The 14,707-nt window shown below is 38.7% G+C and overlaps 1 protein-coding gene across 3 annotated transcripts in view; it reads left to right on the top strand.

The window, feature by feature from the left end:
• SLC17A5 (solute carrier family 17 member 5) overlaps nucleotides 1-14,707 on the top strand; it is a 34,395-nt gene that overhangs the window by 9,363 nt on the left and 10,325 nt on the right. For all 3 annotated transcript variants that reach the window (XM_070733065.1, XM_070733066.1, XM_070733067.1), the window contains exons 2-8: nucleotides 1,291-1,487; nucleotides 2,628-2,861; nucleotides 5,564-5,651; nucleotides 5,915-6,001; nucleotides 6,631-6,749; nucleotides 8,073-8,231; nucleotides 10,396-10,528. In XM_070733065.1, the coding sequence (XP_070589166.1) occupies nucleotides 1,291-1,487; nucleotides 2,628-2,861; nucleotides 5,564-5,651; nucleotides 5,915-6,001; nucleotides 6,631-6,749; nucleotides 8,073-8,231; nucleotides 10,396-10,528 (1,017 nt within the window). The remainder of the gene's footprint in view (nucleotides 1-1,290; nucleotides 1,488-2,627; nucleotides 2,862-5,563; nucleotides 5,652-5,914; nucleotides 6,002-6,630; nucleotides 6,750-8,072; nucleotides 8,232-10,395; nucleotides 10,529-14,707) is intronic.

Below are 14,707 nucleotides of genomic sequence, written 5' to 3'. Positions count from 1 at the left end.
GCTGGAAAGAGTGTGCTTAGCCTGGATTTCCTGAAGAAGCCCTTCAAAGGAGTTTGCCGTTTTAAAAGGAGCCGGGGTGGTGCAGCAGATAGAGTGCTGTACTGCAGGCCACTGAAGCTGACTGGCTCAAGGTTGACTCAGCCTTCCATCACCGGCTCAAGGTTGACTCAGCCTTCCATCCTTCCGAGGTGGGTAAAATGAGGACCCGGATTGTGGGGGCAATATGCTGGCTCTGTTAAAAAGTGCTATTGCTAACATGTTGTAAGCCGCCCTGAGTCTAAGGAGAAGGGCGGCATAAAAATCAAATAAATAAACAAACAAATAACTGTAATATTTGTAAACCACTCCAAGTCACTTATGAGAAATAAGTAACTATATATTTCAATCCAATAAGCAAATAAAATGTTTGTTACCTGCAGCTTTTATGCTCCTATATTTTTTTGGCCATGAATTCAATTTAACTTTCAGATTCTGTTTGTTCTTAGTGTTGCAAATTTGCATCCCTTCTTGTTATCAATCATTATCAATGATTGCATTGTGTCAGCTGAGAGGGCTGAAGCAGAGGACTTTCAACTTTTTCACTTTGAGTCTATGGACAGCAAAATATGATAGCTGGGGAGATAGGAGCCCACCTATTTAATGTTGCATTTTGTATTTTAAATTCCATGTCATATAGTATTTTAATTGTGATTCTTCTGAGATGAACCCCCCCCCCCCCAAAGAAGAGCCACCCCATCTCCAGTAGTCTTTACTGTCTCTGATAAAATTAAAGCTTTACCAGGAGCTATACCTATCCTGATCTATTTAGTTTCTCACTGCCCTGATAGCAGAGGCCAAGCCCGTAGGTGGTTATCTGCTAGTGGTGACCTTGCTGTCTCTCTTTGGAGGCCTTTCCTGATAAAAACATGCTCATATTAATAGTCTGCAGATGAAATGTAGAATTGCATCCAGATGATTATCAAAGTGAATCCAGCATCAGCACTCCTACCCTCTTTTGTGCCATGTGGTATTATCATCACAATTTACCATTGTTGGTTAAGTCTGCTTATTTTCTTGTGAATCAGTTACTTATTCCCATGTACAGTCTTACTTAATCCACTACTATGGTTTTTTGATGGGGATAAATGGAGTAGAAAATGCTTTACATCTTGCTTCTTGCAGGAATAGATTAATCGTAATGTATTGACCCTTGTATTTGGTTAAAATATTACAGCTGAGCAAGGCTACAAGTATTATTTCTCCTTGGAAGAAAATGCTATTAACAATTAGATCTTTTTCTTTTTCTTTTAGTGCCCTTATGGTGTTCTGCTCGTCTCAGTTTAGCAATATGGGCCTTCTTTGGATTCTTCCTCTTGTATGCACTTCGTGTGAATTTAAGTGTTGCCTTAGTAGACATGGTAGAACCAAATGCAAGCTTGAACAAGAATATCACTTCAAATGTGTGCCCGGAGCATTCTTCCTCTCCAGTAGCTCCTCGTAACACTACGGTAATTTTAACAAGTTTATTTTTGAGAATATCAGCTGTACCTGATTGTTAAGAATTGGATCTATAATGGAAGACTGGGATGCCAATAGGCTTTGGCAAGTTCTTATTGACTTGTGTATTTCTTTTCTTCCCACAACAAGAATATCTCTGCAAATTATAATAAACAAAGTATATCATATGTTGGTTCCTCAAACTGCCAAAAGATGCATTGCTCTGTGAAAAGGCTTGGAAAAAACGCTTTGTTGTTTCTTTTAACAGATTGACAGAGTTGGAAGGGATCTTGAAGGTCATCAAGTCCAACCCTAGGCAGGCAGGAGACTACACCATTTCTGAAAGGTGGCAGTCCAGTCTCTTGTAGTCATTTCCAAATGAACATATTTGACCTGCCATTCTGTAAATATAATCAAGGAATAAGGGGCCAAGGATCCCAAAGAAACTGAAGTCAGATAAATTTGTGTAGGATTGTATTGCATGTCAAGTTTTGTATTTGAATAAGTTCCCTTATGAAGTGTGAATACAGACTTTGGAACGCTACTGATTTTGGGACATTAACAATACATGAAACATGATGCAATCTTATACAGATTTATCATACAATACAATTATGATATTTAATAAACTATCCCTTATCTTAGCATGATATATATCGGGCTCCACTAATATCTTGGGCCAGAGACAGAGAACAGAGATATATCAGTGATCAGATTTAGTATAAGATACTTCTTTTATTTATGTGCCTTTAACAAAATGCACTTTGGACTGCTAACAAAATCTTGTATTTCAAGCATGGTAACATAAATCAGTTGAATGCATTAATAAAAATAAAAAACAATCCAGAAAAGGGTTATTATTTAAAAACAACTTTATAGCACTTCTCTTCAACATATTGTAATAATTAAATTAGCAGTTTTTTAAAAAGTGGTAGTTTTGTACTGGGTACACATTGTAAGAAGCTTTTTTCAAGTTTGTCATATTAATGAACACAGAGATTACTGTTACAAAAAATGGAACTTGTTAACCAGATTGTAAGTGGGAGCAAATTCCACAAAAAATCATGCGTCATTAAAGTGGGAGAACACAATACTTTATTTTTTTGCTCTAACGGTGTAGTAAATATTGTCTCACCCTCTTCTCTTTTTAGGGAAAAAGATATCCTTGGGATGCTGATATGCAAGGCTGGATCCTTGGCTCCTTTTTCTATGGCTACATTATAACTCAGGTTCCTGGTGGATATCTGGCCCGCCGATTTGGGGCAAAGCTGCTGCTGGGATTTGGCATCTTGGGTACTGCTGTTTTCACCTTGTTCACACCGTTAGCAGCAGACCTAGGAGCTGGGTTCCTCATAGCAGTCAGAGCTTTGGAAGGTCTAGGCGAGGTAATCTCTTGTTTTTCCTTTGATATTGTCAAAACGATGGGATTAGATTAGATTAGATTTAGATTAGATTTATTGGATTTATATGCCGCCCCTCTCCGCAAACTTGGGGCGGCTCACAACAATAATAAAAAACAGCACAGTACATAATACCAAATCCAATGCCCACCAATCTAATTACAATTTAGAATTAGATGGGAAAGAAGGGGAAACACCCAAGTCACTAATTGACACCCCCCCCCTTCATAGTGTTTTGATATTTATTTATTTTAATTGATTGATTTTGCCCAATACACAATGCAGGTTTTAGTGGGTATACACACAGTAAAATACATAATGAAGGTTATAGAGGAGATACTCATAGTAAAATATATCTAAGAAATAATAGAAGAGAAGATATAGGAATAAAACATATCAATGAAAGAATAGAAGAAGAGATATAGGAATAGAAAAAAGGTATAGGAGAAATAGGAGAGCAATAGGACAGGGGACGGAAGGCACTCTAGTGCACTTGTACTCGCCCCTTACTGACCTCTTAGGAATCTGGATAGGTCAACCGTGGATAATCTAAGGGTAAAGTTGAGGGTTTGAGGATGAGTCATATTCATATCTCCTGGCTCATCACTCTCATAAATCTTGTCACAGAACTTCCACATTTTGGACGTAGATATGGAACTTGAGTGTTTCTTCTTTTCTGTTCTTCTAGATCACTGCTTCTCAATTATTTTTTGTTACGACCCCCTCCCCAGGAAGAAGTAAATATTTCAGGCCCTCCCCAACTCTCCGCCGGGATGATTGTTTGCTATATTTGGCATGTTTTCGCTGAAAAAACCTCAAACGGCTTATCAGTGTGATTGGGGTGTAATGTGTTCAAGTGACACCTTAATTTATTTGTCTTCATGATGTCTGCTGCCAACATTTTTAGACATAGTAAACATACCGCTCTTTCCTCGTCTCCCACCGTAGTCACAGTGAAGCCAAGCACTACATATGCTTTCTCATATTTCCTCATCTTAGCTTTCGGGAGACTTACGTTGGTCTCATTATTTCCATCTCTCTCTTTTCTTTTCATCCCTGTTAATATTTTTCCATGGTGTCTCTTAAGGGTTTGTTATCTGCACTTCCTATCTCCTGCTCTATACTGTGTGCTATTGTTTGGTGCAAGAGACCCCTACTCCCTGCAGCAAAAAAAAAAAAAGCACATTCCCTAGGGTCATGAGCCCTCCCTTGGCATTGCTCCATGCCCCCCAGGAGGGCCCACCCATTACTTGAGAAGCACTGTTCTAGGTCCACAGGAAAATTATGTGAAACACATTGTGAAAATAATGTGTGTGGGGCTTTTGTGAGTGTAACTCTACTATTTGTAAAGAGAAGTGTGTGGAGTGTAAAGCCCCATCTTTGTGAAAAATGAAGAGCAATATATTGTTCTGTACCTGAATAATCCAACCCTCTACAGTCCTCCTCATATTAATAGAAGGTATTTCTGGGAGGGCTGGCCAAAGAATGCCAAGAATGCCCACATAAATCCCCAAAGTGAAGGCACAAAGGCAAATTTCAGCTTCACCCTTGCCTTACATGATTTAATGGAGGACAGTTAATCATTGTCAATGCAGTTCTCAATATTTTGGAACACAAAATAGTTTTAGTCATGAAATCATGCAAAATTATGCCCAGAGTTACCTTACAGGGGAAATGGGAAGCATAAAAATTTAATAAATAAAGTGCCATACATCTACTCATTGGAGTTGCTTTAAAAATAATACCCAGCAGAGCAAAACATTCAAGAGTTGACCGAAATAAAATATTGTTTCATTGTCTTGAGAGGCATCCAAAGTAACAGCCATTATAAGAATAGACTCTGCCCATAATATTCACTCTAGTGAACAATGAAAGATTTAATTTCTTAGAAGCTGATCCTAAAACAGATTGTCCCTTTGCATCTTAAACATTATTGTTTCTTGTTTTCATTTTAAATTCTGTATTACTTTAACTGGGGTCTAACTTAATTTAAGTATAAATGTTATTTTTTTTTGTTTAAAAAAAAAATTCATTGCCTGATTACATTGCATCATGCTTCACTATATATCAGTTTTTATGATCTTGATCAGTGGTTCCCAACCTTTTTTTGCCCATGCCCCACCTAAGCATCTCTAAAATCCTCATGCGCCCCCCCCCACCCCCATGACATATAAGTCTTATATTCAAAAGGTGAACTCCTATTCATGTGGAGGAAGCCTAAAAAGGCCATTAACTTGGTTTAAACAAGGTTCCAATTGCCCATATTAAAAATCAAATTGCTCCCTTGTAGGGCATGGGCCCCATGTTGGGAACCAGGGATTTAGATAAAAGAAATATTTTGGTGGGCAAAACTTGGCAAAAATTGAGTGATCAGTATAACTGTCCACAGAACATTTTCATCTGCTATAGTGGCCATGAAATTTGTTTTGCTTAATTGCTCTTTGGCTATGTGCACTTGTTGAAAACAATGGCTTCATGCTAATATAACCAATACTTTCCCAAGATTTTTTGAAGGGAAAAAAAAATTCATTAGAATAAAATATTGTATTTTATCAATGAATCTTTATCTTGTTTTTGATATATATATATTGCACATATATAATACATATATATATATATATATATATATATATATATATATATATATATATACATACATACATATTATAAGCATATATATTTTACAGGGTGTAACGTTCCCAGCCATGCATGCCATGTGGTCTAATTGGGCTCCTCCATTAGAACGCAGTAAACTCCTTAGTATTTCATATGCAGGTAAGATTTCATAAATATTTTTAAATTTGACCATGGTTGACTGGGGAGGGGAGCGTGAGAAGATGATGCTGGGCTATGAATTTCCTGTCTTCTCTCCTGTATTATTTCTGATACTCATGGCCATGACTTACCATAATGCAGGCCTTGCTTTTAACCAAGATTATCCTTAACTCAGTTGTTATTTTAGCCACGATTTATAAATAATTTGTTTACTAAGATACACACTGCCAGCATTTTCTTTTAAAAAATCTTTTAATTTGTAGGCGCCCAGCTAGGAACAGTTGTCTCACTTCCCTTGTCTGGTGTAATATGCTTTTATGTAGATTGGAGTTACGTATTCTACATATTTGGTAAGTAGTCTCATTGTAAGCATAATTCTTTGCTTACGGTTTTATTTGTTTAATTCCAGAATAGTGCAGTTACTTAAATTATTATACTTGTACAGATGCTTTATTTTTCATACTTCTGGAGATTTTGATTGTGTGATTTTATTACATTTTTTCTGTTAGGGAGATGCAAGAATGCAAATTGTTGAGAAATTTTATGATTTGAAGCAGTCATGGGACGTGGGCTTGTATTTTCCTTAATAATTCAGCCTTCATGTAATAATCCTATTTTCTAAGCACTTCTGGGGTGTGTTTGTGTGTTTCTCCTCTCTCAGCTGCTATCATTTTGTATTTAACACCTTTAGCCATACTGGAGCCAAGAGATCTAAAAGTTAATATGTTAAGTACTATCTGTTTTGCACTAACAATTGATTTCGATATAGCTGGGACACATTGACATAAACTTGTAAACATCACACAAAAACAATGCTGTGGAAATGCCCTGTAACTTTTTAAGGGTTTTTTTCCCTTGCAAAGGATTATTACAAGGCTCTTTCAATACATATGCAAATTATTTCCAGTTAGTCTAGCTATGTACTTTCCACCCCCCTGTCTTCAACTTAAATACACACACTCTATTCTTTCACTTGAAGGTGCCTTAGGTGTGTTGTGGTTCCTTTTCTGGATTTGTATGGTTAGTGATACACCTGAAGCTCACAAGACAATTTCTTCTGCTGAAAAAGAATATATTATGTCTTCCCTTTCACATCAGGTATGAACCATCAACAAATAGTTATCATCCAGATTAATTGCAGTACAGTGGTACCTCTACCTAAGAACGCCTCTGCTTAAGAACTTGTCTAGATAAGAATTGGGTGTTCAAGATTTTTTTGCCTCTTCTTAAGAACCCGAGCCCAGAAAAAATTTTCAAGAAATTTGAGAGTGGGACGAAGGCCCAGCAGATTTCCTGCGATTCCCCCTTTAATCCCGGCCATCTCGGGGTTTTCTGGGCTGCCAGAGGAGTCTTTTGGTGATGCTTAAGGAGGCTTTGGCAGTCCAGAGTGAACGAAGCATTTTCCTTTCTCTGGGTGCTTGGAGAGGAAATAAACCACTTCGCTGCGGTGACTCCCTCGCGCTGCCTCTCATACACCCGGCGCGAGGTTGCCTCCCGGAGCATCTGAGCGTGGAAAGGCAAAAGGGGGCTCTTTGCCCCGGCCGGATCAACTTGGCTTCAGCTAAACCAAGGAGCCATCACGGTGAAGAAAAGGCGCCGGCTACAAAGTGAGCGAGAGGAGAGGGGAGCCCTTCAGCATGGGAAGGAAGAGGAAGCAGATGGCAGCAGCAGACGCCTTTCGATCAAAGGAGTGGGAAGTTCCCCCCTCTCGCACGCCTGGGTTTCTCTCTCTGATGCAGTTTACGGGAGGCAGCCTCGTGCCGGGTGTATGGGAAGCGTATGCTCCTCGCCGCCTCAGAGTCCCTCTTTTATTTTAAGCCTTAAAGTTTTGAATTTTTTTTATTCCCGTCACCTCATCGTCTTCCTTCAGCAGAAACTTTCCTCCTCTTCTTCCTCCTCTTCCTCCAACCCAAATTCCGAGCTTTTATTTCTTTCCTAATGGGTTTGCACACTTTGCTTTTACATTGATTCCAATGGGAAAAATTGCTTCTACTTACAAACTTTTCTACTTAAGAACCTGGTCACCGAACGAATTAAATTCTTAAGTAGAGGTTCCACTGTATAAAGTATAAATATCCACTGTCTATATAAAATAAATATGCTTTTAATCATGTTAATTTTTTTAAAACATTAACAGACAAGAACAACTAAATGTTTCATTCATCTTCAAACCTATGATTTTCACTTTAAGTTAATACAGCCTAACAAACTAGAGTGAAATATTGGTAGCTATTCTCCAGTGAAAGATATTTAGATTCAGTAAGATATAGTACCTGATCATATAGCCTAGTTTTTTTATATTGCATCTATATGCAAAAATTGGCTATGTCAGAATTAATCTTTCTAAATGCTGAATAACAGATTCTTTAAAAATTAAATTGCTTGAGATCTTAAGGTCTTGAATGTATTTGTTTCATTTAGCTTTCTACCCAAAAATCTGTGCCTTGGAAAGCCATGTTGAAATCTGTTCCACTGTGGGCCATTGTTGTTGCACACTTTTCTTATAATTGGACATTCTACACTCTCCTTACCCTGCTGCCTACATACATGAAGGATATATTGAGGTTTGATGTGCAGGAGGTAAGCCACCCTATGCATTCCAACTTTACAAAGATTAACTTTCATCCTAAAGTGGTGCAATCATTAGCCTAGATCAGTTATGGCAAACTTTTTTTGGTTTGCGTGCCAAAAGGGTGTGTGTGGGTGTGCTAGCATGCAGGCACGTGGGCTCCTCCTTTCCCTCTTCCCTGCGCTATGCCCTGCGCATCCACACAGGACTTTCTGAAGCCTGAAACCAGAAGTTTGTTTGTTTGTTTGTTTTGTCTAATACATAATGTAGGTTCCAGAGGATATAATCATAGTAAAATATATTAATAAAAGAATAGACGATAAGACATTAGGAATAATATGGAAGAAATATTCATTGGGAATAATAGAGTTCATATACATGGAGTTCATACATAGAGTTCATATACATGGAGCTAGTAGAAACATAGGAGAGACATTAGGATGGGGGATGGAATCACGCTAGTGCACTTATGCACGCCCCTTACTGACCTCTTAGGAATCTGGAGAGGTCAATCGTGGATAGTCTAAAGGTAAAATTTGAGGGTTAGGAGATGACACTACAGAGTCCAGTTTGCCCATTGTGCTGTTTTTTGCACTCTGGGGCTTCAGGAAGCTTCCCTGAGCACTCTGGAGTGCAAAAACAGCACAACTGCAAACTGGCAGTGCATTTTTCTAAACTTCCGGTTTGCCTCTGAGGTTTCAGGGAAACTTTCCTGAAGCATCCGGAGAGTGAAACGGCCTTTCCCAAGGCCAAAAATCAGCTGACCAGTGTGCACATGTGTGCTGGAGTTGAAACATGACAGAGTCTTGCATGCCGTCCGATATGGCTTTGCGTACCACCTGTGGCACGGCTGCCATAGGTTTGCCATCACAGACCTAGATCCAGGAAGCTCTATAACTGTACTGATTATTCTGAAATAATTCAGTTAATATCTAGCCTGAATGAGAATTTATTTCCCAATCTTAGGCCCAATTCTTGCATTTCTGTATCTTCTTCCATTCAACAGATAGTTCAGATTTTTGTAAGAATCAAAGTATTTCATAATCTTCCTGGGATATGGCTATAGTTAAATTACTATGTGTGTACTCCAGGAGAATTCCTCTTATGAAACTACCGTAATAAATGGACATTATTAACTCTGTTAGTGGGGTCTTTTCACGAGTAATTATGTCTTCTGGGGAGACTATTCTAAAAGGAACAAAAACGTTGACTTCCTACATATTGCCTCATGCATACTTGCATTTCTTCAGAAGGTTATGTACTTAATAAATACAAAGGAAGAATATTAGTAATAGGACAGAGCAGTTTAAATTATTCAGTTATTATGTAATCAGAACTTGGAATCTTGCTTCCTTTTTTTCCATTTTATATAGGCTACATCATGGGTGTCAAACTTGCCATGTCACATTGCCGTCACGTGACGTTTCATGACATTTTTCCCATTCATGGAGCTGGGGTGGCCATGGCCTGTGTGTGACACTGTTTGACACCATTGATCTACATGGGGAGGGGTGTTTTGCTTCTTTTTACTGCAGTAAATCTAAAAGGGGTTGTTGTATTTCCCTCTCTCCCATTAAAATGTGGCTAAACCAAATGAGGCAATGGCAATATCCATTCTAATCCAGAATCATGAAAAAAAAGCTTTATCTTAAATTTATAATGGGTCTCTTCAATGGAATAGGTGCTATTTGTGTTTCCATCATTTATCATTAAAAAAGGTTACTTGTGCTTAAGTAATACCTTTATTCTCAAAGGCTTCAGGCAATTTCAACAATTGTCTGGAAGTTTCATATCCAAATTATGTACATACAAAAGCTTTTATAGTGAAGGAAGCCAGAGACAGTCTATATTTTTCTCATCTTGTCAAACATCTGATTGATGATTGTTTGGAAAGAATGACGTAACCTGAAGATGGATCAGTATCAAAAGAGTCACAAAAAGTTGTATATAAATTACTGGTCACCTGCCTGAATTATTTACTAGTATATTGTTTCTTTGTACTTATTTTTAAATGTGATCCTCTCTATAGGGATGGGTGGGTGTGTATTTGATCATATCTAAAAATATGATACAGTACTCATGTGTACATCGTAACTCATATCTATGATGCAACAAAGAATTGTTAAAACTATTTTTAATAACAGAACCATCCCCAACCATTTCCCCCCTCTACAGAATGGATTCTTATCTGCACTTCCTTACTTTGGCTGCTGGGTTTGTATAATTGTGTGTGGTCAGTTTGCAGACTATTTGCGGGAAAAGAAAAATATGTCCACCGTCTGTGTTCGCAAAACATTTACAGTAATAGGTAAGAAAAGCATTTGTTTGTAATGTAGCCTATAGCTCATTGAGAATACTTGGTATTTTAGATTACTTAGCATTTGATATCCATCTTTTAACTTTTGAGAATCTGTGAGTATATTAGAATATACTCTAAGCTAAGTGGTTTTATTAAAGTTTCTATGTTCCGGTGATCGAGATGGCTGCTGCCTCATCATTCACGTATGTACCTGGAACTCGCATTTTTAGGACTATTCTTGATATTAGAATATATATATTCCAGTATATATACATTCTCTCAATATATAGTTAAAATTCTTTTAACTATTGGATTTGTACTGTTTTTATTGTTGTGAGCCCTCCCAAGTCTTCAGAGAGGGGCAGCATACAAATCTAATAAATAAAAATAAAATAAAATAAAAAAATAAATAATGAATATATATATATGTGTGTGTGTGTGTGTGTGTGTGTGTGTGTGTGTGTGTGTGTGTGTGAATGATGAGGCAGCAGCCATCTCGATCACCGGAACATAGAAACTTTAATAAAACCACTTAGCTTTCGTTAGCGTGCTGCTAACTTCGTCAGAGTATTAAAATGCCATGAGAGACAATCACCTTTATAAAGCATTATTCAGTCTGCTCATTGCCCGCGTCATAGGGCCACACCCTTCCCTCCCCTCTGCGGCAAGCCTAATTGTGGGCTTGCTCATGCTGGCTAAAGGGGGATCTACCGCTTTTACTCGTGTCTGTTGCCTCTTTCCCTCCCCAAGGGAGGAGATGGAGTTATGAGGCAATACTTCGGAGGTGTTTGGTATTACTTTCCCCCCCCCCATTATCGTTGTTACTTTCTATAGTGGTACATGTCTGCTCTTGCAATTTTTTTGCCCATGCCCTCGTCTTAGGTCTGCACTGTTCTAATCCCCCCTTGTCCCCTGTGTTGGAACTGCATTGTGCCCCTCCCCCTCTACCTCCATGTTGCTCCAGTATGTTCCCTTGCTTCCCGTTGGGGGTTGCTCTACCCTCATGTAGCTGGTTTCTATGCCCGGCCTGGGGAATTCTGTTAGGGGCTTTATCCAATCCTAATGACCTATCCTTCGCAACAGCACGAAGCTTAAAACTTCAGCCTGATGATGGTGAATGTGATTTCACCGAAACGTCGCATAGACACTCAAATTATTACACGGGGCAAAACCCGAACTCAGAACAATCTACACACACACACACACACACACACACACACATATATATATGTATGTATATATATGTATATATATATGTGTGTATATATGTATATATGTGTATGTATATATGATATATAATGAGTATATATATTCAGGAAATAAATTAATGAGTATGTAGCCCCGGGATCAAATCCCAGTAAGGATATGGCTAGCTGATAAGACTAGAACAAGGCCAAAATAGCGCTATCCTAGTCTCCCTTAATTTTAAAAATCCAGCAAAAACTTACATAAGATGGGCTTTTCTAATTATAATACAGTTACTGGTCAGAGGGACCCTGCTCCTTCCTGTATTGACCCAACATATCTTGCATATGTGTGAAGGTCACAATCTACAAGACTATATGCATGTTGCATGATTCTTAAAATAAGATTCCCCTGTGGTAATTACATCTATTTTAGGTGTGAGCCACCAGACCACATTGCAGAATGCAACCTAATTATTATGTTCTACCTGTAATAGTGGAATTTCCCCAGTCTGGCAGCTTACACCTGGGAACAATTAGACAAGGCTCTAAGAAACCTGGGGGAGGAGTAGTCTTAGCCTAGAGTCACTGCACAGATGCAAAAGGGCTAACTCCCTGTTTGAGCTCCCTCCCTGCCGGGCTAGCACTTCTCAACATCTAACAATTATAAGAATCACCCTGATATTTTAAGAAACTTTTGGCCTTGGGGGGGGGGGGAGGAAAGCATGGTCAAAACAGCCTAGCATTATAATTTTGCTCAAAATGATAGGAAGCTGCCTTATGCCAATTCAAACTGTTGCCCACCTGATACAGTGGCATAATACAAAGTAGATTCTGTAGTATTAACTAAAAATTAGCTCTCCTGAAGTTCAGGAAAGAATCTTCTCTAGGAATATTTAGGCCACGGGTCCCCAAACTACAGCCAGTGGGCCAAATGCGGCCCACCAAAGCCATTAATCTGACGTGCACAGGGCTATAAGGTTGCCCCACCCACATCGCCCCACCCACCCTTTAGCCGAGCACAGGATGTACTTTCACGAGCCCGGTGGGCGTGAACTGAAAAATAAGCTAACAATTTTGGACTGTAGAATGTTGCTGGAGGCAGGGGAGGTGAAAAATAAGGGCCCACAGATTGCCCCAGGAGGCCAAGACATGGGCACAAACAGGCCATTTATGGCCAAAAATAATCCATTTTGGCCTGCAGAATGCTGGAGGCGGGGGGGAGTGAAAAACAGGGTGCCTAAAAACAGGTGAAAACTGCCTGTTTTTCACTTCCCCTGCCTCCAGAAGATAGAGACAGACAGAGAGAGACAGTGGGGGCCAGGGGGAGAGACGGAAAGATAGAGAAAGAAAGAAAGAAAGAAAGAAAGAAGGAAAGAAAGAAAGAAAGAAAGAAAGAAATGGAGAGACAGAGAGAAGAGAGACACAGAGATTTCTCAAGCTCCTTGGGGCTGAGAAGAATTGCTGCAAAACTGAGTTGCTGTCTTGTCTTAAAATAAGTAGCTTTGAACATATCGGAGATTGTTAATAACTTTTTTTTACTGACCCAATTGATTTTTAATATAAGTTCAGTATGTTGATTTTAAGAAAAGCTGCAGCAACAGCTTGGATGTTGCTATAAAACATGAAAGGCAGCATACCCCATCTGAATTTTAAAAATTATTTTGTACACTAGATGGCAATAGAAAGCAGGATAATCACTCGATGTTTTCTAATTTAAATTTTTAGTTTTTATCATAGCAAAATAGTAATAAACAGCAAATCTCAAAGTATCACCTCGAGCACACAAATTAATATACTCTTAGCTTGCATTAAAAAAACAGTTGATTTCTTTAAATCATATGGACAAATATTTACCAACAAAGGCAACTGAACCTCCAAGAAAGTCTAGCAGGAGTTTTGATGCACATTTTGTAATATGGCTAGTAGAAAGCATAAGTATAATTGTAGGCAAGCCATTAAAACAATTTCATATTACTCTAGCAAACACCATCATTTTGAATTGATTTGAATCTTTTAGTAACTATGTTAAATTTCTACCATTTAATTGTTGTGGACCGCAAGCTGCCAGTAGAGTTGGTGGCAGACTCTAATGATGCTAAGGTTGGGGAAGAACTTGGGCCAATTCTGGAGCCTGAGGAAGGCTTTGGTGGATGCTCAGTGTCAGACACAGAGATAGAGCCAGGGCCATCTGGTGTTTCCCAGCCAGAGAGGCAGCTGCCTTTAAAGTCAGAGATGAGTGAGGAGGAGGAACAGCTGGGACTTGTTCCAGATGTGCATATGTGCAGAGCAGATATAAGCAAGGTGAAAAACGGAGGACAATGAGCCAGCTTGAGAAGCAAAATAAACATGGATGCTGACTGGCCCCTCCCTAATTTGGACAGAAATAGGAAGAAAGGGGAGTGGTTTGGTTGTCGCAGACAATGGCTCGCATTTCTGCAAAGTTTGCTCCTTGTGTGTTTCATGCGACAAAGAGTGCCTTGCCAGTACCAAGGTTGGTCAATTTCTCTGTTTGAACTGACTTAATTTGCAGCCTCCTGACTGGGAGCCCACAAATTTACATTTATCATAATGGCCCAATAAGAACTATTGTTTCAGTTAACTTCTTACAAGACTCTTTCCTGGACTTTTCTGTTGGTAAATGCAATTAATTTCCAATGTGTAAATAAACAGGGGGTTTTCTTTCCAGGGAGTTTGTTTCTTCTGCAAAGGCTTGGTCGGAACATTAACATACTGAACTGACCATGTAATGTCACTATATTTCTTATGCATTCTTAAGTCTCTTTGATGTAGAACTATAATTGAGCCTCAAATTGTGTTTGTACATTGTACCGGACATTAGGTGGATCACCATATGACTGCACTCAGTTTTGATTTTTGCAAGTTATAAATCAAAAAGCAAAATATATACTCCAGTTATTGGGAATTTATGAAAAAATAAGGAGTCCAACCTTTCTACACAGTGCATATATTTTGCTATAAAATTACAAATCCCGTCATCTTG

Source organism: Erythrolamprus reginae, chromosome 1 (assembly GCF_031021105.1).
Source record: "Erythrolamprus reginae isolate rEryReg1 chromosome 1, rEryReg1.hap1, whole genome shotgun sequence".
NCBI lineage: Eukaryota > Metazoa > Chordata > Lepidosauria > Squamata > Dipsadidae > Erythrolamprus > Erythrolamprus reginae.
This window is presented reverse-complemented; position numbering and strand designations above follow the sequence as displayed.